The sequence below is a fragment of the Camellia sinensis genome, chromosome 3 (assembly GCF_055761805.1).
Source record: "Camellia sinensis isolate YWXY chromosome 3, ASM5576180v1, whole genome shotgun sequence".
NCBI lineage: Eukaryota > Viridiplantae > Streptophyta > Magnoliopsida > Ericales > Theaceae > Camellia > Camellia sinensis.
The window spans coordinates 87,621,100-87,644,969 of record NC_138963.1 but is presented as its reverse complement, the minus strand read 5'-3'; the positions used below and the strand labels follow the sequence as shown (position 1 = coordinate 87,644,969).

General features: G+C 38.0%; 1 protein-coding gene, 1 long non-coding RNA gene and 1 pseudogene across 3 annotated transcripts in view; all 3 read left to right on the top strand.

Annotated features, from left to right (window-relative positions):
• Positions 1 to 4,312: 4,312 nt before the first annotated feature.
• Positions 4,313 to 23,870, top strand: part of LOC114296851 (integrator complex subunit-like protein) — a 29,194-nt gene continuing 9,636 nt past the window's right edge. Inside the window, exons 1-2 of the mRNA XM_028241187.2 lie at positions 4,313 to 4,542; positions 4,653 to 4,889. Coding sequence (XP_028096988.2) covers positions 4,421 to 4,542; positions 4,653 to 4,889 — 359 coding nt within the window. The 5' untranslated portion in view covers positions 4,313 to 4,420. The remainder of the gene's footprint in view (positions 4,543 to 4,652; positions 4,890 to 23,870) is intronic.
• On the top strand, positions 5,750 to 8,082 carry LOC145822655 (peptidyl-prolyl cis-trans isomerase CYP20-1 pseudogene; annotated as a pseudogene). Its single transcript, XR_014364272.1, has one exon. The product of XR_014364272.1 is annotated as a peptidyl-prolyl cis-trans isomerase CYP20-1 pseudogene (transcript).
• LOC114296852 (uncharacterized) lies at positions 20,154 to 22,901 on the top strand. Its single transcript, XR_003641312.2, has 2 exons — positions 20,154 to 20,587; positions 22,746 to 22,901. It is a non-coding gene; the product is annotated as an uncharacterized LOC114296852 (long non-coding RNA).

The window sequence follows — 23,870 nt, the reverse complement described above, 5'->3', positions numbered from 1 at the left end:
CTCCATATTTAAGTGTTTTTCGTGTTTGTTTAAGGCTCTTTTGGTGCTGAGGGTCATCTTCCCTCTTGCATGTCCTATTTGGCATTGTTTTGTGTCATGCCATAAGGCCTTTAAGTTAACCCTTGCATGGCCTTTTAGCCACTGAAATCTAGTGGATTTTCAGTGGTTGGGATGTGGTTTTGAGGCCCTAAATTAGAGAGGGGTTGTTGCTTGCATTTTTGGCCTATCAAAGGAGCATATGTTTTCATAATTTCAAGGCTCGGTTCAGGCACTTTTTGGTGAATTTTAGGGCCTGCCTAGGCTCTGTCTATGGCTGGTTTGGTCACCTTGGGTTTGCCTCTCGCATGTGTAGAGTAATCCCTTCTGTGGCTTATCAAAGTAGCATGTCATTCTTGCATGTATTGGCCATATTTTAGTGGGTTTTTGGTCATCATTTGGCATGCCATGACTCTGTTTTTGGCTGGTTTGGTAGCCTCTCACATGCTTCATATGCTTGTAGTGTAAATCATGTTTACTAGCTTAGAATGCATGATGTTTTGGCCCTCAATTCTAGCATATTTTGGCCTTGCTCCAACCTGGTTTTGTTTATATTTTGGGCTGCCTTGGCTCTGTTTTGAGGCCTTTTGGTCGAAAGATGCTTTCCATGCATGCTTGTAGTGTAATAGCCTTGACTACCTTCGAATTTTGAAGTCCCTTGCATGCTTAACTTGAGTTATTTTCATGTTTTGGCATCATTGAGCAAGATATTTCAGAGCACATAGGGCTGTCATACTTCCATGTTTTCCACTCTTTAAGTGCCCTTCAGAGTTGTGCTTTTATACTCTATTTTGTGAGCCATTGCATGAGCTTCATTTTTGTGCATTTCAAGCCATCATCCCAACTCATTTTACTACTGTTTTGGGCCTGCATAGGGTCTGTTTGGAGTTGGTTTGGCCATTTGAGTATTGCCTTGCATGCCTATAGTGTAATACACTTCACTAGTTTCGATGCTTGAGCCATTCAACATGCATTACATGAGTTGTTTGCATAATTCGAAGTCATTTTGTATGCCATTTCAGAGCTGAAACATGTGTCATTGCACTGCATATTTCATCCTTTCAATGCGTTTGGAAAGTTGTGTTTTGTGCCCTAGACTTGGGGCCGTTGCATTATGCATGATCGTGTGTGTTTTGATGCCTTATTTTCATCATCTAATGGCCACTAATTTGGGTGTGGCTGATGCCCGTCCATTTTGGTTTAAGTCCATTTTGCATTGAGTATGCCATTGTAGTTCATAGCATTGAGTATGTCATTGTTAGTTCATAGCATTATGTATGCTAGTTTGCATGTTATTCCTTGCATGTTTGCATGACTTAGTTGCATTGCATTAAGATTGCATGCTAGATTTGCATTGGTGCATGCCTTGTTTGTTGCATTGTGTTTGAAATAGGGGTTAGTCCAAACACGGGGAACGAGGGACGTTTCATGCTTGAAATGATGAAATGTGCCTCGATTCCCGGTCGCCGACACTCCTGACTACCCATGACAGAGTTATTGGCTTTAGGTGCTTGTTTGTGCATTTATTTTACATTGAGTCATGCAATTCGACTCCTCGGCCATCATGCATCGAGACGCGTGATTGGTGGCCCGGGGGTCAAGGACTACACTCCCTTGAGCTTATGCAATGATGGGGAGAGTGGTCGCGCACACATGTGTTGCGAATACTTTGCCATTTCTCTCTCTTGCCTTCTGTTGCAGAAAACCAGAAACCAGGGGCAGAAACTGGTCGGTCGACCAGATAAAGTGGCAGGCCGACCATATTTTCTGGTTTTCACCACAAAAGGTGGTCGATCGGTGGTCTCCAAGGCCAATATCTGGTCGGTAGCCTTCCCACAGGTTCCCTTGGTGGAGTTTCAGCCTTCTGGAGCTTTGTGCAGTGTTCTGAGGTCAATTGCAAACAGAGGTAAGTCGGGGCATCGCGAGGGATTTCCGAACAAGGCAATTCAAGCATACATGCATCCTTTGTCATTCAAAGTAGAGCTGGGGCAGCCCACATTCATTTAGTTTGCATGCTCATTTGGATTGCTCACTTAGTTAATGTTGTGTAATAATTAGCTGTAGCTTGTTATTCATTTTGTGTGTAATAACTAGTTTAATTAGATTAGCTAGTTGGTTCGGTATTATTCATTCGGACCCTCCGTCGAGAGGGCACAACTTTTGTAAATAAGTGTGCGTGTGTGTGATGCATGTCTTCCAACCCCCATTTCTTTCTTCCTTTTATTTACCAGCTTACGGTGGTTAGTTTTAGGGCATGTTTCAATTAGCATCCTTATGCTCGCATGTTTGCATCCATTCATCTGTTTTGCATGCACCGAGCTCGGCGCATCATACTAACTGCATTGTATTTCAATTCCTGTTTGAATACATGTATCAAATTGCATTTCACATGGCATTTTAGAATAGCCGAGCGTATCTTAGTTACACTTTGTATGTGTTGCATTAGGCATTCTTGACATAGCTAGGATCATGTACAGTGAGTGTTTATGCTTTAACATCCTTGCATATGTGTGAGTGATTGCCATGATAGCATGCTTGCCATGAGGCTATTTGCTTATGTGATATAACTGCCTGAATGCCTGTGGGTGAAGGTTGGATTACTTGAATTGGAACAATTCATTGATTGCGAGTTTTAGGCCCACTTGAGAGTGGCAAATCACCATGTTTTCTAAGCTCAGTTGAGGGTGGCAAAATCCGCAATTTAGCCTACTTGTGAGTAGCAAACCGCTTTAAAAAACAAACACGAGATGTTTTGTTCCAACTCAGGTGATCCAGTCTATACTTGTTTGCCGTGCGCATAACATAGTAATTTTAGGCTAAATAACCGGAATAAGAGCGCATGCGTTTTCAAAAATAACATATCATGTTAGTAAAGGCCGATCTTTGATCGGGCGAGTGGGGGTGTTCATTGCATGACCTTCCCCTCTCGTGCCCAAGTTCCCAAGCCAAGGCAACTTTGGTGATGACGGACACGTGGCCTTAGGCACGAGTCAGGGTTTCCTAAATTCCCCAAAAATAAAATATTTAGGTGGCGACTCTGTATCTGGCAAAACAGTCTATGTTTGGCACTTCTTTCTAAAAATCAGTTTTTCAAAATGATTTGCTAGATTTGGACTCTTTGCTGATTTATCGATCTTGCATTGCACTTTGTGAGATTAGATTCAGAACCGTGACATTGAGTCCGAACTGTAGTGAGCCCAATGAACAAAACGGGATTTTCCCGGGACGTTCGGGCGCGTCTACAACAACATACTAAAAGATTCTTTAGTGTACTTTTTTCAAACGTAACAACACAACACTCCAACATTTTTCCAAACGTAACACTCTAATGTAACATACTTTAATGTAACACACAAAAAAACCATTAGTGCATTTTTCCCAAACGTAATACTCCAATCAATGGAATCCTAAACGTAACACTCCAATATAACATATATACAAAAAAAGAAGAAGAAAAAGAACCATCAGTGTACTTTTTTCAAACGTAACACTCCAATCAATATAATCCCAAACGTAACACTTCAATATAACACATACAAAACTTCTTAGTGTACTTTTTCCAAACGTAACACTCTAATCAATGCAATACCAAACATATCATTCTAATGTAACACACAAAAATATTAAAAAAATTCTTGGTGTACTTTTCACAGGCGTAACACTCACAGTTTAAAATTATACATTTGTCAAAAACTTACTACAAAAATTTTGTACTTCTTTTTGAATGATTTGAAGAATCTCACCTTTTTTTTTTTTGGAGTGTTACGATAAAAAAAAGTACACTTATGAATTTTTTTGAGTGTTATTTTGGAGTGTTACACTAAGCAATTTTTTATTTTATTTATTTATTTATTTTTGCAGTGTTATATTTGAAAAAAAGTATACGAAGGAGTATTTTTTGAAATCTTACATCGGAGTGTTACAATAACGAGTTTTTTTTTTTCAAGTGTTACATTTGAGTGTTACGTTTAGAAAAAAAAAATACTAATGATTATTTTTGAAATCTTATATTTGAGTGTTACGTTTGAAAAAAGTGTACTAAGGAATTTTTTTTTCTTTTTTGAGTGTTACACGAAGAAGGTTTTTCTAAAGTGTTTCATGTGAGTATTGTAATTTTTTTTAGAATCTTACAATGAAATGTTACGTTTGAATATTACATTAGAATAATACAATTGAAATTATACGTTTACTCAAAATTTACTAATGAATTCTTGTATTTCTTTTGAAATATCCTACATTTCACATTATTTGTACTATTTTGAAATATTTAGAAAATCTCACATTTCAACTCATTTCAAATTAAAAAAAAATTCTTATATAAAAATTAATTCCAAATTGATGTAACTGCTGATTATTAAGCCAAAAAATAGCCCCAGTCGAGGATATGGGTGAACCGAAGCAGAAGATGAAGACGAAAAATTTTCGGAAAAGAAATATAGAAGACGTAGTAGAAGAAGACCAAATTCTAAGAAACAATGGTTCAGATGGCGACGAAGAAGAAAGGCGGTAAACTTTTTGGAGCATCGTGTTGTTGTTGTTTTTTTGGCTATTTTGCTGAACCATCTAATATTATTAGGGTTTTGTGCTTCTTCTATTCCCATTTATTTTTGGTTCAGATTGGCGTTAGAAGAGGTGAAATTCCTTCAGAAACAGAGGGAGAAGAAGTGGGGAATTGCAGCAATAAGTAGTAGCACAATAGTGCAGCGTAGTGGTGTTGGCGGCGGCGGTGGTGGTGGTGGTTTGGTTGCAAAGAAAGCAAGCGAGAAGAACGATGGGGATGGGGAGAAAGACGAATTGGTCTTGCAGGATACCTTCGCTCAAGAAACTGCTGTCATGGTCGAAGACCCCAATATGTACGCTCATTTCTTCTTCCTTTCCTTCTCTACCTGTGTTGTGTTTTCTTCCCCTCTAATCATATCTATTTAATTTGAATACCCTTTTTTCTTTTTTGGTATTTTTGTTACACACTGCTAAATTTAGTATTTCACACTATCTGCTTGTAGTTAACAAAACGAAACCAAACCAAGCATTGTGTCTAGGGTTGTTCATGGGTCGGTTTTGATACTAAATTTAGCACCAACCCAATCATAATCGGTTCAAAATTTTTGGACTCAGAACCAAACCAATTATGCAGTAGAACCAGCCCAACCCAATGCAGCTTGGGTTGGTTCAGACAATATTAAAAATAAGTGAATAAATCAATAATAAGGCTTTAACGTTTAAACATAACACAGACAAAGAGTAAATTATTGTTTAATGCAAGCTAATACGAATTAAATCTAACTCAACTGTAAACATAACTAATACAAATTAAATCCATTCATATAATCAATGCAAATTAAATCAACTGTGAAATCTAGCTTAGTCTTCTAGTATGTCCTTCGTCCACCTAATAATTTTTGTATGTGAAAAATTATTTGGTGAAATCAAGTTCATTGTAATAGACCAATTGGGTGAAAATATGCCAATATAAATAAAATTAAAAAAATATATATATGTTTGGTTTTCAAGTTAGTTTGGTTTAGACAAAGCTTAAATCAAGAACTAACCCAATCCTATCGGGTTGATGATTTGTAGACTTAGAACCAAACCAATGCACTCAACTATGAAGTACAGACTCCTTTTCGGACGTCACATACATGTGTTCGATTCATTGGAAAGAGTCGAACACGTTGGGAAGCTTGGTACATGCTGGGGACAAGCTGGGGACACGTTAAGGACACGCTGATGACTATTTTTAATTTTTTTTTACTAAAATAGCATACCTAAGTTTGATAAAATTAAATATTTGACATAAAATACAAATTAAATATTTAAAAATATGACATAATAAATATATAAAATTATATGTTTTGCATGCATCCATAACATGTGGTGTCCTGCATTTTTTAAAAATTTGCGTATCAGCGTGTTTGTGTCATGTCAACTGTCCATGTCCGTACTTCTTACTAGGCACTCAAAAACCAAACCAACCCAACCCAAAGAGGTTGATTTGGTTCGGTTCTTCGATTCATTGAGTAATTTGAATACCCCTAATTGTATCCAATCAAGTGGAGTTAGCTACACAAATCATTTTTTGTCATTCAATTCTATTTTGATCGACTGCGTGTTTAGTTAAATTAAATAAATTCATATATATTTTTTTACTACAGCATCCCATTTCAAGGTCTTCCCCTCATCCCCCTAGCATATCTCCATTTGGGGTGATCCTTTTTTCTTCTCCCCCCTAGCATCACCATTCAGCTCTATCTGTGCTCACCAACATTTGCAGAAATGTGATGGAACCAGAGTTCTATCTCTATGGTACTTTAGTGGCTGAAAAAGCACGGAAGGTCACTTTGAGAGGATTTGACCTCCTTACCTTTAAGCAAAATTGTTATTGAATGCATAAAATAGTGTTAGAATTTACCTACACCTACCACCACCTACTACCACACCTACTACACCTACCACCAATTTACCCTCACCTACTCCTCACCTACTACCCAAACCCTCTCCTATATAATGAGCCACTCTGATTTGTAATATAACACAACAATATATATCAATCAATAATACAGTATTTTCTACATGGTATCAGAGCAGGTTTAGAACCTGATATTTTCGCTTCCCCGGCGGGCGGCAACCTCACCTTAGCTGCCCGCCGGACCTCAACCTAGTCCGCTAAGATTTTTCTTACACATACCTTGATCACTCTGCATGTGCTTCCTCCCCAGCTGCTGTCCAAGCACCAAATCTCTTCAATTCCTCTTCTACGTATCAAAAGCTGCGAGGCGAAACCAAAAGGGTGTGTCGAAAACCAGAGACAATGGCCAGAAGAACTCGATCGTTCTCACTCGCACTGGTGTGGACGCTAGTCCTCTTCGCAACCCTAGCTCTCACTCAGGCGAAGAAATCGAAGGAGGATTTAAAGGAAGTGACTCACAAAGTTTACTTTGATGTTGAGATTGCCGGAAAACCTGCTGGTCGTATTGTCATGGGTCTCTTTGGGAAGGCAGTTCCTAAAACAGCAGAGAATTTCCGAGCACTGTGCACAGGGGAGAAAGGTGTTGGAAAGAGTGGGAAACCTCTTCACTACAAGGGGAGCAAATTCCATAGAATTATTCCCAGCTTTATGCTCCAGGACGGTGATTTTACACTTGGTGATGGACGAGGTGGAGAATCAATTTATGGAGAGAAGTTTGCTGATGAGAATTTCAAGCTGAAGCACACTGGCCCAGGGTTTCTTTCAATGGCAAATGCTGGCCCAGACACAAATGGCAGCAGCAACTAATGCTGTGTTCTTTGAAAGGATAAAACAATTGCTTACTGTTTGTTTGTCCAGGTTCCATTTGAAGTTTGGGGAAAGCAATATTTTCTTATTCTTGTCTCTCTCTCTCCGCAAAACCCACCATTTGTTTTTTAACCCACTTCCTCTCTCCACTCACGGACATGCACATCTTTGTCCACTTTTCAACCCTTTCCTTCCTCTTTTTGCACCCCACTCACAGATTCCCACACCATCACTAGTTTTTCAAATCATTATTTTATGTTTTATTTTTTCTTTTTGATCATTACACCATTGCCCCAACATCCTCCACTCACCAATATTCTCCCTTTTTTTCTTTCTCTATCGTTTATTCTTATTATTATTATGAACCACCTCAGAACCCATGTGCATCCCTTTTATGACACTTTCCTTATTTTATTATTTTATTTTATTTTATCTTAAAAAAAAAAAAAAAAAAAAAAAAAAATCTTCATCTCTCCTCCGTTTGATTTCCAACTCCATTATTTTTATTTTTATTTATTTTCTCCAAACCACTTTCCTTATTTCCTCCATCTTTCATTTTTTGATTTCAAATATATTTTTATTATTTTTTCTTTATTTTTTCTTTCACATTCTTTTTAATCTTTTTCCAATTCCCTTCATACCATATAGCTTTGCACACCAAATCATATTTTATTCATCTCAGGGATCAACCCCGATCACAATTTTACACACACAAAAAAAAAAAAAAAAAAAAAAAAAAAAAAAAAAAAAAAAAACAAACAAACAAACCAAAACAACAAAACCACATCCACAGGCGGGATTTTTCTTCTCTACTCTGCCGCCGGTCTTTTCTTCTTGCCTCCGTCCTGGGCGGCCCTTGACGGTGTTGCCTCCGTGTTTCCCACTCCACTGGGCACGATCACTCCACCCTGCTCCTCCACTACAGCATATGGTGGACCTCCAAATCGGAACATCACGGTGGCCTTCCGCTTCAGCTCCTTGTTTTCTGCCCTTAGCACGCTTATCTCTGCTCGCGCATCCTTATACATGCGTTGAAGCAGAGCCAGCTGGGAGTTTAACTGCTGCACCTCATTTGCCCTACTCTGCAGCCGGTGCGACAAGTTTGTGACCGCCGTCATGCTTTCCACACATGCCTTCAAAGTATACTGATTGGCCTCCACATCTGACTGCACTGCCATTCTTTGCTCCACCGACCGCATCGGAAAGTTCAACGGAGCAAACTCCGGGGCGCTTGGTTGCGTTTCCAGTGCTACCGCACCAGTTCTCTCTCTCGTTGCCTCGTTGAGGTCGGGAAAGAGGGTGAGCAGCCCGCGGGAAGACGATGAAGCCATTTTCTAGGCACCAGAGTGTTACACAGTATCTCTCTCAGAATTCTCTCTCAGAAAACAGAGTGTTACAGAATCTCTCTCAGAAATCTCTCTCAGAATATCTCTTGCAGGTTTTTTGCCTCAGCCTCAGCCTCTGTCTTATAGCCGAGGCCGCCACGCGCATCGCGCGCCTCTTACCACCAGCCGACAAACGGGCACGCAAGCCAAGGCGCCCACGTGCCTCGCCATCATGTCCGGCACACCTTTTGATGCATTGGGCACGCCTTTTGATGGCACGCCTTTTAAAAAAATTGGGCACACCTTTTGAGGGTGCGACTTTTTAAGGGTCCGACAAGACTCTGTAAACTGTCCCGACGTTGATTCCGGTTAGCTTTTACAAGGGTCCGACAAGACTCTGTAAACTGTCCCGACATTGATTCCGGTTAGCTCCTTTAAGGGTCCGACAAGACTCTATAAACTGTCCCGACATTTGATACCGGTTAGCTTTTTTAAGGGTCCGACAAGACTCTGTAAACTGTCCCAACATAGATTCCGGTTAGTTTCTACAAGGGTCCGACAAGACTCTGTAAACTGTCTTCTACAACGGTCCAACATGACCCCATAAACTGTCTTCTACAACGGTCCAACATGACCCCATAAACTGTCTTCTACAACGGTCCGACATGACCCCATAAACTGTCTTCTACAACGGTCCAACATGCCCCATAAACTGTCTTCTACATCGGTCTGACACTGCCATCCAGTGTCCTCTACACCGTTATGACACCACCATACAGTGTCCTCTACAACGTTATGACACCACCATTCAGTGTCTTCACCAGTGGTCTGACACGACCATACAGTGTCTCCTATCCTTTTTTATTTTTATGTATTTTCTTGTTTTGTTCCTCTCTTCAAACTCAAGTTGGTTAGTTTCTATCCTCCTTGAGTTTGCGGGGGGCTGTTAGAATTTACCTACACCTACCACCACCTACTACCACACCTACTACACCTACCACCAATTTACCCTCACCTACTCCTCACCTACTACCCAAACCCTCTCCTATATAATGAGCCACTCTGATTTGTAATATAACACAACAATATATATCAATCAATAATACAGTATTTTCTACACCTACCACCAATTTACCCTCACCTACTCCTCACCTACTACCCAAACCCTCTCCTATATAATGAGCCACTCTGATTTGTAATATAACACAACAATATATATCAATCAATAATACAGTATTTTCTACAAATAGCCTTATGGCATCTACAACCAGAACATCAGCTAGCAAAGGAAAATAATAAAAAATTTACAGGGACCAAAAAAATAAAATAAAAAAGGGGCCAAAACATTGGTGTAATTAATTCCTTTATTCCAGCACAGTCCCGTGATGATGACATGGAAAATACAACAATAGGAAGCAATTGTATCAAAATATTCTTATTTTTCTTATTATTATCATTATTATTTCTTAGTAATTGTTATTTTTATTATTGTTGTTATTATTTAACAAAATGATTAGGTCATTGGTGAATAGTGTCTAATTAGGTTTTTTGGTTTTTGATGTGTTGATGATAGTTAATTACTTCGTTTGAAGATTGAGGGAGCGGAGGATGCGGTTCATTTATATTTCATCTCTTTTGAAGTTCTTTGAATATCGAGGACTAATCCAAACAAAGTCTGTCCATCTCGTAGTTATGTGGTACTTTTGTTCCAATTATTGGAATGCCATAGCCTCTAGTTGGAAGTGATGTTAAAAAGATTTGGTTGTTATTACTTAAGTATAAGATCATACAAGTTCCCTAAGATAGGCTGATAGGTGTGCAATGAGGAATGGTCTTAATGCTAAAAAGAACAAGGTTGAAAATTGAGATAGAGAGGAAAGACATAATGGACTATGGTATCCTTCAAGATGCAGCCCTAAGCAATTCAAAATGGTGATGAAGGACTTTTCTAGGTGAAACCATGTAGTTGAAGGCTTCGTTAAGTTTAGTAATATTTTATAACTCTTTAGGGCTCATAAGAACTTCATAGTTGCCTTTTTAATTATTTAGTTCATACCTTGATTTAATTCCTTCCCCTTTTCAACTTTTGGTGCACCTTGTTTGCTCCCTTCATATGGTTTTATGTTTTCTAGAGTTCCTTTGATTTTGGTTTGCAGAAATTGGGCACTGATTTTTTTTAAGGAATTAGGAAACTGTATAGTTTGTTTAAGGCATGAATATTTAGTTTTTTGGAATTTTGATGCACTGATATGGTTGAATAATTGTAAAATTTGGCACTAATTTGAGCCTCATCATCATCATCATCATCATCATTATAGTTACTGTCATTCTTCTTCTTGTTGTTTTATTATTATTGTTATTATTATTATTATTGTAATTATATTAAAAAATAATATAAAGTGTGCAACTGTTCATGCAGCAGAGTAGTATTGCTCAATGATAGTGACTGTGTCATAATAATTGCTAGTTTTGGTTTATTTTGTTTTATATTTAGTGATGAATATCTGTCTCGGATTTAGTTAATTGTTCATGTTTAGTTGTCTGGAATCTGTATGTACTGTCTGATGACTTTATTACTAGAATGCATTGAACATTTAATAATTTCTTTAGTAGGTTCCAGTTTTGTACATGTACCTTAACCCTTGAATCCTCTTCTTCGTTGATATCCTGCATTAGCTTCATATTAAAGCTTACCTGTCAAAAAACAAAAGGAGCTGCATGAGTAATTGCAATAATTGGTTTTCACAAAAATCTTGTGAAAAGGTCTAGAATTTGTTGGGAAAGTAGTGAATGATGTAGAGAAAGGGCCTTCAAAAATCTTGTGGAATTTGGGAGCATTGTTGGGCTGCATGATGGTTAATTTGTAGTCTAGTTGAGCAAGAACTTCCCCTCAAGTTTTGGGGGGACATGGTATATGATATAATATATTTTGGTAGATATGCATGTTATGGTTAGATAAAGATATTACTTTGAAGGTTTGGGTAGAATTGCCTCATTGTTTGGGAGAGATCACCATCAATTACATATTAATTGGCTTCTTTTTAGAGATGACTATTTTTATTGTCAATAGATGAAGTGATAAGAGTAACTGAATATGCTGTTATGTGGTAGATGTGTTTATAAAATCACCTACATCAGGTGGGGAGCCATTCATCGATGTTTGGAAGCAGATGATGTTGAAGATGAATAAAAGTAATATTCGGCAAAGTTTTTAAAGGCAAATGTGTAAGTCGAGGCATTTTACCCCTCATGAGGCGAGGCATAAGCATTTTGAATTTAATATTTTAATATTTAATAAATAAATTAAATATTTTTAAATACTAAAAAAATAAATAAAAATTAATATAAAGGTGCAAATAGTTTTATCCTAAGACATTGAACATTTCACTGGAAAGAAGGAAGGTTGCATTTATTGAAAGTGAAAGACATTCTTAGCTTAGTGATTGAGCTTCTCACTTGAGCATTAACTTTATTTTTTTCTTGATTAATCATTTACTCCTATATAATATAGTTGGAAAATGGGTTATTTTATATTTTTTATGTTTAAAACATTTACTGGAGTAAGTTTAACAAGACCCTAAGGCAACCTCTTCATATGCCTACTCCTTATATGTTTATGCGGAAAAGGCATACAAAGCACACCTAAGCCTTTGGAGAGTATAGCCTAAAAATCAAAGCCTTGATGCGTTTTACCTCAGTTTCAAGGCAAGGTGAGCATCGAGGTTAGTCTCAATAAAGCCTTTTAAAACTTTGATATTTACCACTAGATAATCATTATATTGTTTTCACTAGAAAATGATACGAGGCTTGGTGACAATCAACATATTTGTGCTTAAATATCTAATATTTTCCAAGGGAATTCGTAAACTGATAAATGGCTAACATGGCAAAGTAATCCAAACATCAGTTTTATGCCTACAGTTTGCAGGCACAAGAATGCACCTTCATCTATGGATAAAAGCTTAGGGTCGAAAGGTGTGCATAGGTGCCAAAAAAGGTCCAAGTCCCAGCCAACCCAACCTTAGTGCTTTTCCTTGAAGTAGGCGAGGCACCTACAAATGGATGCAGGCCTAGACACAAGATCAAAAGGTGCAAGAGGCCATTAATGCGCGTCTCTTTTTTTTCTTGTGATTTTATTTCATATTTTCCTTAGTAGGTGAAATGAAAAAAGACTTATTGGGCCATAATGGCCCTTGATTTAGTTGTGTGACATTAATACATTGTGATATCCATGAAGTACCTGATCAATTCTATATTTTAAAGACGTAAAGAGTAACCACTTTATGGTTTTGTCTTTGAGTTATGGTTATGGAAAAACCTATATTTTCAAATGAAAATTTTCAATCTCCAAGCTAGTCCTCACCGTCTGTTAGAATTTCCCATCTTTACCTTCACCTACTCCACTACACACTCCACTTCACCTACCTCTACTCCACTACACACTCCACTTCACCTAACCCACTATCACCTCCACTACACCTACTACCACATTACCTTCACCTACTCCACTACACACTCCACTTCACCTACCTCTACTCCACTACACACTCCACTTCACCTAACCCACTATCACCTCCACTACACCTACTACCACATTTTCTTCTATATATAGATTGTATAGGAATTGTAATTAATGAATCTTGTAATCTATCAATCAAGACATCAATCAATAATACATAAATTCTTACATGGTATCAGAGCAAGGTTAAGAATTTAATATTTTTTCGCTTCACCGGCGGTCGGCAACCTCGCCTTGGCCGCCCGCCGGACCTCAACCTAGTCCGCTAGAATTGTCTACTACATACCTACCTCCTCATCATATCTTCATAACATCTCATTCTCTCTCGGCATCATAGTAGCCGTGATACTGCTCATACTTCTGGACAGCGGAGAGAACATCGTCTTTCTCGATCTTTTCGCCGACGCCGGTGGCGAGATCCAAGGCTCCGGCTTTCGACATCACTCTCCCCAAATAGTCCATAGCAGCTTCTCCACCGGAAAGATACTCCTAACAGCAGCGGAAAAAAGGTGTTTCCCTCAGCCAAACAAGGCTCAATAGCTGTGGTCCTCATCAAAATACGTGTAATTGCTACTCCTGAACTTGGTTTCCCTATCCTTGCTAACAAGCTTCTCAAATGCTTCCGGGCCATGTTCTTCTATGTACTTCTCAGCAGCAGTTAGAATGTCATCTGGCTTACTGAAGATGTCCTTCTTCCTTGGGACATACTAGACGTTAATAGTCTGCTGTGGGTTAAGAAAGAAAGGCCTCAAATAATGCTCATAAACATATGCAGCACCACTGATACTCTTTATGATGGTGGATATTTCAATGCCATTACAACACAGCACCTTGAAATTTATTTTATTTTATTTTCTTATCTCTCTTTCTGACCATTACAACACAGCACCAGCACACTTGTTCCCACCTTTCATCATGGTCTCCACTTTCTTTTTCTTTTTTTATATTTATTTTAATCCATCTTTTTGAAAACAAAACCAATATCACTTTTTTTAATTCCTTAATTTATTTTAATAACATGAGTGGCCTCTCTTTTCCACCATCTCCCTCTTTTTCTACACAATATTTTTGTACCACCGCCCACTCCATGATTTCCATATTAATATTATTATTATTATTATTATTATTATTATTATTATTTTCACAAAAAAAAAAAAAAAAAAAAAAAAAAATTCATTCCAGTTGATTTTTCTGCCTTACCACACCTACCATTCGAGTTTGCCAAACACACTTATTTTATTCATGTCAGGATCAACCCCGATCATAATTTTACACGAGAAAAAAAAAAAAAAAAAAAAAAAAAAAAAAAAAAAAAACCACCATAACACACCCAACACCCACAGTGGGATTTTTCTTCTCTACTCTGCTGCAGATCTCTTCTTCTTTCCTCCGTCCTGGGCGGCCCTTGACGGTGCTGCCTCCGTGTTTCCTACGCCGCCGAGCACGTTCACTCCTCCATACTCCTCCACTGCAGCATACGGCGGACCTCCAAATCGGAACATCACAGTGGCCTTCCGCTTCAGCTCCTTATTTTCTGCTTTCAGCACACTTATCTCTGCTCGCGCATCCTTATACATGCGTTGGAGCAGAGCCAGCTGGGAATTTAAATGCTGCACCTCATTTGTCCTACTCTGCAGCCGGTTCGACAAATTTGTGACCGCCGTCATGGTTTCCACGCATGACTTCAGAGTATACTGATTAGCCTCAATATCAGTTTGCACCGCCATTTTTTGCTCCACCGACCGCATCGGAAAGTTCAATGGAGCAAAACCAGAGGTGTTTGGTTGAGGTTCACTGGCCACCGCACCAGTTATTTCTCTTGTGGGCTCGTTCAGTTCTGGAAAGAGCGTGAGCAGGTTCTGGGTAGCTGGACGGGAAGAAGAGGCCATGTTTTTGGGTTGCTAAGTGTTTCAGCGAAATAGCAATTTCAGACTGGTAATGTTCGGAAGGGTTGGTGACAGAATGGCAACAAAGTGTTCCACAGTTTCTCTCTCCGCAGAGGCAGAGTTTTTTCAGCGAAGGGTTGGTTTCAGAGGTTTCAGAATGGTATGCCTCAGCCTCAGCCTTCGTCTTGGTTAAATAGCCGAGGCAGCCACGCGTATCGCGCGCCTCTTGCCGCCCGACAAACTGGCACGCCTTTTCATGGCACATCTTTTGACAAAGTGGACACGCCTTTTGATGGCACGCCTTTTGATGAATTGGGCACGCCTTTTGATGGCACGCCTTTTGACAAAATTGGGCACACCTTTTGAGGGTGCAACTTTTTAAGAGTCCGACAAGACTCTGTAAACTGTCCCGACATTGATTCCGGTTAGTTTTTACAAGTGTCCGACAAGACTCTGTAAACTGTCCCGACATTGATTCCGGTTAGCTCCTTTATGGGTCCGACAAGACTCTGTAAACTGTCCCGACATTGATTCCGGTTAGTTTCTACAAGGGTCCAGCAAGACTCCGTAAACTGTCACAACATTGTCTTCTACAACGGTCCGACATGACCCCATAAACTGTCTTCTACATCGGTCTGACACCGCCATCCAGTGTCCTCTACACCGTTATGACACCACCATACAGTGTCCTCTACAACGTTATGACACCCCCATACAGTGTCCTCTACAATGTTATGACACCACCATCCAGTGTCTTCACCAATGGTCTGACACGACCATACAGTGTCTCCTATCCTCTTTTATTTTTATGTATTTTCTTGTTTTGTTACTCTCTCCAAACTCAAGTTGGTTAGTTTCTCTCCTCCTTGAGTTTGCGGGGGGCTGTTAGAATTTCCCATCTTTACCTTCACCTACTCCACTACACACTCCACTTCACCTACCTCTACTCCACTACACACTCCACTTCACCTAACCCACTATCACCTCCACTACACCTACTACCACATTACCTTCACCTACTCCACTACACACTCCACTTCACCTACCTCTACTCCACTACACACTCCACTTCACCTAACCCACTATCACCTCCACTACACCTACTACCACATTTTCTTCTATATATAGATTGTATAGGAATTGTAATTAATGAATCTTGTAATCTATCAATCAAGACATCAATCAATAATACATAAATTCTTACACCGTCTTTGAAATTATAGAGTCCAAATATTCACTGCCTAGAGTGAATATTTCAATCAATTAAAATTCTTAATTTTAAGTTCAATTAAGTTGATTAAAGAGATTAAATCAAGTAAAAGCAATCAATGCATGAACACGCAATCAATGCATGAACACAAGATTTTACGTGGAAAACCCAACAGGGTAAAAAACCACGCTCTCAACACTCAGAGAAAATCTACTATGATCAAATATTACAAACACAAAGTCGAGAGGACTTACAACCTTCACCTAGGTTTACCTAACACGATGTTTTGTAGTAACTCCTACGAGTATAGCATGACCCAATTAGCCTTCTTGATTTTCAAGATTCCACGAAACTTCAGCTCCGATCTCTGTTCACGAACGACTTCGATTACTCAATCGGCCAAGATTGTAGAGCGAACGATGCAAGAATGCATAGTATTTTATGGGTTTTTGAAACTCAACTTTGTATTATTATTATTTTTTTCCTCTATGAAAACACAATAGTTGAGATACTTAATCTCGTATTTAGGAAGGTCTTTTTATAATTAGGAAACAAAAAATATGCAGTAGAGCAATTGATCGCATCCTCTAGCGAGATCGTTCGATCCAAGAGGGATCGATCGCCTTTCGATCACAAGGTTTTTTTTTCGGTCAAAGCATAGCGACTGATAGGGGATCGATCTCCAACAGTGATCGATCTCTTTCCTAATGCGATCGATTGCTCTGTCGATTTTGCACACGATTTTAAATCAAGAGTTTGGAAAACAATATTTATTTATTTATTTTTGCGTAAAACCGTTTTCAAAATGGTGAGAATATGTATGCAAACATTACCTTGATGGGTAAGGGATTGAATTTTCCAAACTTCTTGTGTGGGGCTGACTGAGCATGTGCAATGACCGAAATACCGTCACACAATTAAACTACTCTTAAACCCCCAATTTTGATCACCAGAAATGGCCTACACAAAATATCCTATTTCAATCTCTCCTTTTTTCATTTTTGTGACACAATATTACAACTCAATTTGTACAAATTACAATTTGACAAAAGATAAAATCCTAAAACCCCATGATACCCACAAACACAGAATTCTGGGTAATCTTTTGCAAAGTAATCATCAAGTCAACTTCATAGTCCTGAAACACATAAAAAACAAGAATACCTTGTGAAACAGAATGTGATAGGAAATAAAGTGACATAACAGAAGCAATGATTATGGACAAAAATAGATAGACAATATAATATATCCATTAATCAAAAAGCAATTTTCCAGTATAATGATATGAAAATGGAAGATAACTGAAAACTGTAATACAAAGCAATCAACACATGAACACAAGATTTTACTTGGAAAAGCCAACAGGGTAAAAAACCATGGTCCCAACATTTGGAGAAAATCCACTATGATCAAAGAATACAAACACAAAGTTGAGAGGACTTATAACCTTCACCTAGGTTTACCCAACACAATGTTTTGTAGTAACTCTTACGAGCACAACATGACCCAATTAGCCTTCTTGATCTTCAGGATTCCCTGAAGCTTCAGCTTCGATCTCCGTTCACGAACGGCTCCGATTATCCAATCGACCAAGAGTATAGAGCAAACGATGCACGATGCAAAGTATTTTATGAGTTTTTGAAACTCAACTCTCTATAGAGAAAATATATTTTCTATGAAAACACAATTGCTAAGATACCTAATCTCATGTTTAGGAAGGTCTTTTTATAGAGAAAAAGCAATCCCTAAACAAATAGAATTAGATAACAGAAAATATGCGGAAGAGCGATCGATTGCATCCTCTATTTCAGTCTTCTACATCTTCTATACCCCAACTATATTTGATCCCCTCCCCCCCTCCTTTTTTTTTTTTTTTTCTTTCTCCAACTAGACCCTTTGTTGTCTTCTTTTTCTTATTCTCTGACATGTTTGATACTCTCTCTATTATTTATTTGTTTGTTTTCCTTTTGATAGACTTTCTTCTAAACCCATTGCCATGTTTGAGACTTCGTATCTGTGTGTGTGTGTGTGCGCGCGCGCGCGTGCACGCCCGCGCTTTGTTTTCATTCTATGTATACTTGTGCACCGACCCTGTGTCTTAGAAATGTATGCAGCGATGTTTTCCTTACACATCATCATACAAAGCTCTATGTGTCAGGGACACATAATTGGTCACACCTCATGGGTCTCCTAATCTTTGCCAAGAGGTAGGACCTAGGGATGCCAAATGAATTTGAGGCTTGTGGCTAAAGACAAACATATTTTTGTGGCTCTCTGCCCTGCTCGAGTCAAGTTGCCTTAGGACAATTGAACTGAGAGGAAAACCTTATCATATTAGATATCTCTTGGAAGCTTCTAGAAGCTTGGTTCCTTTGCCTCAAATGCAAGTCTTCTCACCAAAATGTAGTGCATGGGGTTTTAACAGCCTAACAACTTGGCTTAACTGATTACTGAATATTATGGCATGGATTTGTCACAACCTTTGTAGACAAATTTTGAAAGGTGAAATGTTTCAACACATTTCGAAATTCATGTTACAAATGTCTACTGTTTAGTTTTTGGACTAAACAGTGTTGATTATTCGATAGCAGGTTCCTATTTTTGCTCTGTATTCCAGATCGTTAATTACACATTTTAATCAAATGAAACCTTCGATTAGTGAGGAACATAAAATTTAAAAGAAGAAAATCTAAGGAAAAAAAATATTTTTATTGAATTGTCCCTGAATTGACAAGGTGCAATTGTTGGGCGTGGAACCTTTTGCCTATTGATTGCCATTGTCCTATATGTTTGTGGTGTAGTCTTCTGAGTTCTCTCTGTCTCACTCTTTAGTTGATCTCCAATCTTTGATTTCTCTCTCCTTCTGATTTCTAATCTTTGATCCACTAATCCTCTTTGATTTCTGAGAACGCTTTATCTTTATTTTGAATTTGAAATTCATGTGATAAGAGCGCGTGTTGCAAATTTCAAACTATTATGACAATGTTGTAATGTTATCATAATGAACTCGGTTGATCATGTTAATCTCCCAAATTTTATTCCCTATAGGCCATGTTTGTTTGGGTGGACATGAACTTAGGATTGGACTAATAGTCCAATAAAATTATTAATCCGATATTTGGTTAAACAATTGAAGTACGGATTAATTATTTTAAACTTGACTATTAGTTAAGATAGGATACATAATCCAACGGATTGGTAGTCTAGGACTATTAATCATGGGAATGCTAATCCAGTCCGCCCAAACAAACATGGCCATAGTCCCATGCTGAGTGTCATATTTTGATTGAGTTCTTCAAGTCTTGTAGGCTCTACGTATCACTTGGATATCTTGAATGACATCGTTGAAACACGATGTTGTTGTACTTTATTATGCACTTCAATGGATCATATTGATCTTTTTAGGAAGTGATTGCTTACAACATTTCTACCGTAGGCTCTGTATGTGTCATTGATTGATTGACCGTATTTGAAATTTTAACATAAATTTGGTTGAAATTTATGTTCAACAACCTCTGACATAGATTTGTTGATGTCTTGACGACATGGATTTGCTGCCACCTTGGACATAGATTTGTCAGCAACATTGATTAGAACATGTAGCGACGTGCATGTGCTCACTTTCAATAAATAGAGATGGTATTTCCCTTAAATCACTTACACAGTTACACTAATACGCTTACTTTGAGTTCTGAAACTCTGTACTTTCACATAAACTTTGCACTCTAGATTGTCCACCACTTTTGTTATCTGGTTGGGCTGCATCATCACTGACCCACACCCCTCCCCCCAATAGTCTTTGGTGCCTTCTATGTTCTTTGCTCCTCTATTATGAATCTCCATCACTCTCATCTATAGTCTGATTTCTCTCTTATGTTATGCATCTCTTTGTGCATCTGCTTTATTTGTTTTTTCTTTTGGTTAACCAGACCTTGTTTTGATTTTGCACCTGGGTTGTCAGGTTCTGTGTTAATTTCTTTCTTCTTCTATTGAATTTATCTGGTTCAATAGTGTTGATTGTGATGAATTTTCTATCGCGATAGTGCTGATTTGCTTATAATGATGAATATATATATTTTTATTTTTTTTGGGTAGGCAAGCGTGTTAGATATACCCCAAAAAAAGATATTACAGTGAGGCTCAATACAACCCAAGGGGGACAAGAAAGACGGCCGAGCAATCCATCAAAGCAAGCATACAAATCAAAGGCTTAGCACTAAAAAAAACTCTTACAGTCCAAGACCTAGGCCAAGGCAACAAACAACATGCAAAGCTAAAGGGCAATGCCTACTATCTTATATAAGTCTTACGGCTAGATTTCTTAGACTTGAGGAAGAGGTTAGCATTCTCTCTACCAAGCTTAAGATTTGAAATTCTCTCAAGGAGCTTCTTGTTCTCATCTCTTGAAGACGGATTTATCCATGAAACAATGAATATTCCATCTAAAAATGTTTTTGAAGCCCCCTTGGGACGTGAGGATCTTTGAAGAGCTAGCCCATTTAGATTACCCACATCTCCTCAATTTCTTTCTCTTCCTCATTTAGGCACACTCTTAGATTCACAAAAAAAGAAAATCTTCGCATTAGCCACACAAAAGTTGAGAACATCAAACACATTTGATGAAAATGAAGGATGGGTAGAAACAATATCAACTCCTGGAGCATCAACTTCCTTTTTTCTTTTTCACTTCTTCCCATTGACTTGGCTTAGCTCCCATTGTGTCGGCCACTTGTTGAACCATAGCCTTCCATTCTTGTTTGGGTATACTTGGAGCTTGAGTTTTAGGCTTAGATGGACAGGTCCTTGTACTATGACACTATGACCAAATTTTTTGCATTTTTCACAGACTTGGGATTTCCAAGGAATTTTTACTTTGATTTCAAAAGATTTACCATATCCTAAGTCAATAAAAATCCTAAGTTAATAACAAAGGAGGGTGGAATCTCCTTGGTAGCTTCCACCTCAATACAAATTCTAACACATGTTAAACAACTATGATTTTGAGTAAACTCATCAAGATACAATGGATTACCGATTGGACTTGCTATGTAACTCAATCCCTCCTCAGTCCAAAGCTCAAGAGGCACATTAAAAACCTTTATCTAAGTCGTCACACTTGAGAAAACATTCATAGTAAGAGGCATACTAGGGTGCCATTTCTTGATAGCAATCTCTTTGCTCCCAAAATGATACGACCTCTCTTCAAGAATGAACTTTAAAGCTTGTTCATTATTGATCTTAAATACGAAGTAGCCATTATCCAAAGGTACAACTTTTTCAAGTTTTCCTTTCCACAACTCATAGGACCAAGTCTTCAATTAAAAGAAATATGCGATGCCATAAATTCAAAGGCATGAGATAATGCAAAAATATATGGTCCATTGATTCCCCATTCCTTCTGCACATGATGCACCATTGAGGATAAAGAAAATGAGCCAGTCTCTTCTTTTGAAACATATCATTGGTCATAATGCTTCCATGAGCTAACGACTGCATAAAAACCTTCACCTTAAGAGGCACTACCGCTTTCCTAATACTCTTGTGAAATGGAAAAGAAGAAATGTTGGGCTTATCAATGATTATATCAAAAAAGGACACACATGAAAAGATATTGAAAGAGTCGTTTAGCTAGACCCGTCTATGACAAACTTTTGGAGGCAACGATAATTTATCAAGCAAAGATAACATAGATGCCAACTCAAGAGCTTCCTAATCACTAAGATTTCTAATGAAGTTAAAATTCCAAGAAATTGGTGCCAAATTAGAGCATGTCAAAGAAGCAATGAAAATATTTTGAGAACAAACCACTATATAAATGTGGGAATGCCCCGTCAAAGGAAGATTCACCCCACTCAAACATCCTCCTGAAATTGAACATTTTTCCCATTGCCCACTTTCACAGAAAGAAACTTACACATAAGTGGGAGAATACAACAAATAGATGTCCATGGAGATCGAAAATTACCCCTACTAACCACAGGAGTATCTCTGCCATTGACTTGAACCCAATGTTTACTTTTAATAATGGAATGCCATAATGAATTACATTCGACGGGAAATCTCCATAATCACTTTCCAAGAAGAGGAGCAATGTTCCTAGCCATTATGTTACCAATGACAAGGCCCCCTTTTCTTCTAGGAAGATAAACTACTCCTAATTCACCAAGTGATCCGTCTTCCCCTCATCCCGACCTTCCCAATCATATATCAAAGGAGGAAACTTGAAATTCAACTCTGTTGCCCTTCCAATTAGGCCCAAGAACTGAGGTTATAATTTAAACAGCATATGCTTGATTTCATGCAGTTCACTTTTTTTGTGTGTGTGTTTTGGGTGGCTGGGGGGGGGGTGTGCGGCATCAATGTACATGACCTTTCTGATTTGTCCCTATGTGATTCTTCATAAAAAAATGGTGTGGCATTGCGTAGCTTGATTTGATATGATCTACTTGGGTAGGGCATAGAAAAATTGACTTCAAGCAACTATTTGTTGTGGCAGTTCCATAATCCTCAACGGGTAGTTGCAAAAAAGGTCTGGCAAGGTGTCTCAGCAGTGGAATAGAGGTGGCACCAAAAAGGTGGTCTTAAGTCCTCAAGTGGCAAGGACTATTTTTTATACCATTCTTGCATAATTCTCTTAAAAAGTATACAAGGTATTGCATGCTGCACATCTTGAAAAAAAAAAAAAAAAAAATTATGCTGTTTGAAATATTTTCTTTCCTGCCGAGTGGACTTGAGTTAATTTTTAATGACTGTAGGCTTTATGCCCGATTATGTTAATGTTATCTATAGAAACAACTTAAGTACTTAGGTAGTGTTTGGTAGAGTTTGCTAAATATGATTTGAGAATAAGAGTTGTATTTTGAGTGTGAGTTTTGGAATTATGATTTGAGTGTGAAAAATTTGTTTGGTTATAAGTTTTGAAAAGAGTTTTGGAAAGTAATGAATTGAGTTTGAAATGAATGATGTGACATATGATATTTAATTAAAAAACTTTACAACTCATAACCAAACACACAGTCCAAAATCCTATTCAAAGCTCATAAAGAAATTTTAAAAAAATTCTAGAAATATTTTTTATTTAAAATATAAAAATAACAGGTGCAAAAAAAAAAAAAAAAGGAGTACACCGTTCCGGTCAACCTGCCGGACGTCCGGGGGACGACCAGGTTTGCCAAATTTTTCCGCCGGAAAGGAGTTTTCAAAAGTGGATGTGGAATTAATTTTTGAAAACTACAATCAAACACCACGTGCAAACCAAGAGGTAGAATTACAATTCCAAAGCTCTTCCAAACAGAGCCTTAATTTCTCCATATTTTGAAGTCAATTTGTAGGGGCAATTGATTACCTAATTGTCTGGCCAATTCATTATTGTAGGGGGTTAATAAAATAGTGTGGTCTTGTCCAAATGAGCCAACACTGGGGCTTCGATTATTTCATATTTCTACACTAATAATTTACAAAAAGGACATACATCATTGATGTTACTGAATGATCAAGTTTCTTGGAGTTTGGAAAATCACATATGAAAGTTTTTTTGGTAAGCCACTGAGAATTGAAGTTTATTTCGTTGCAATTGTGTTATTAATGAATTACTAGTTTGTTTTTCCTGCAGAAATATTTG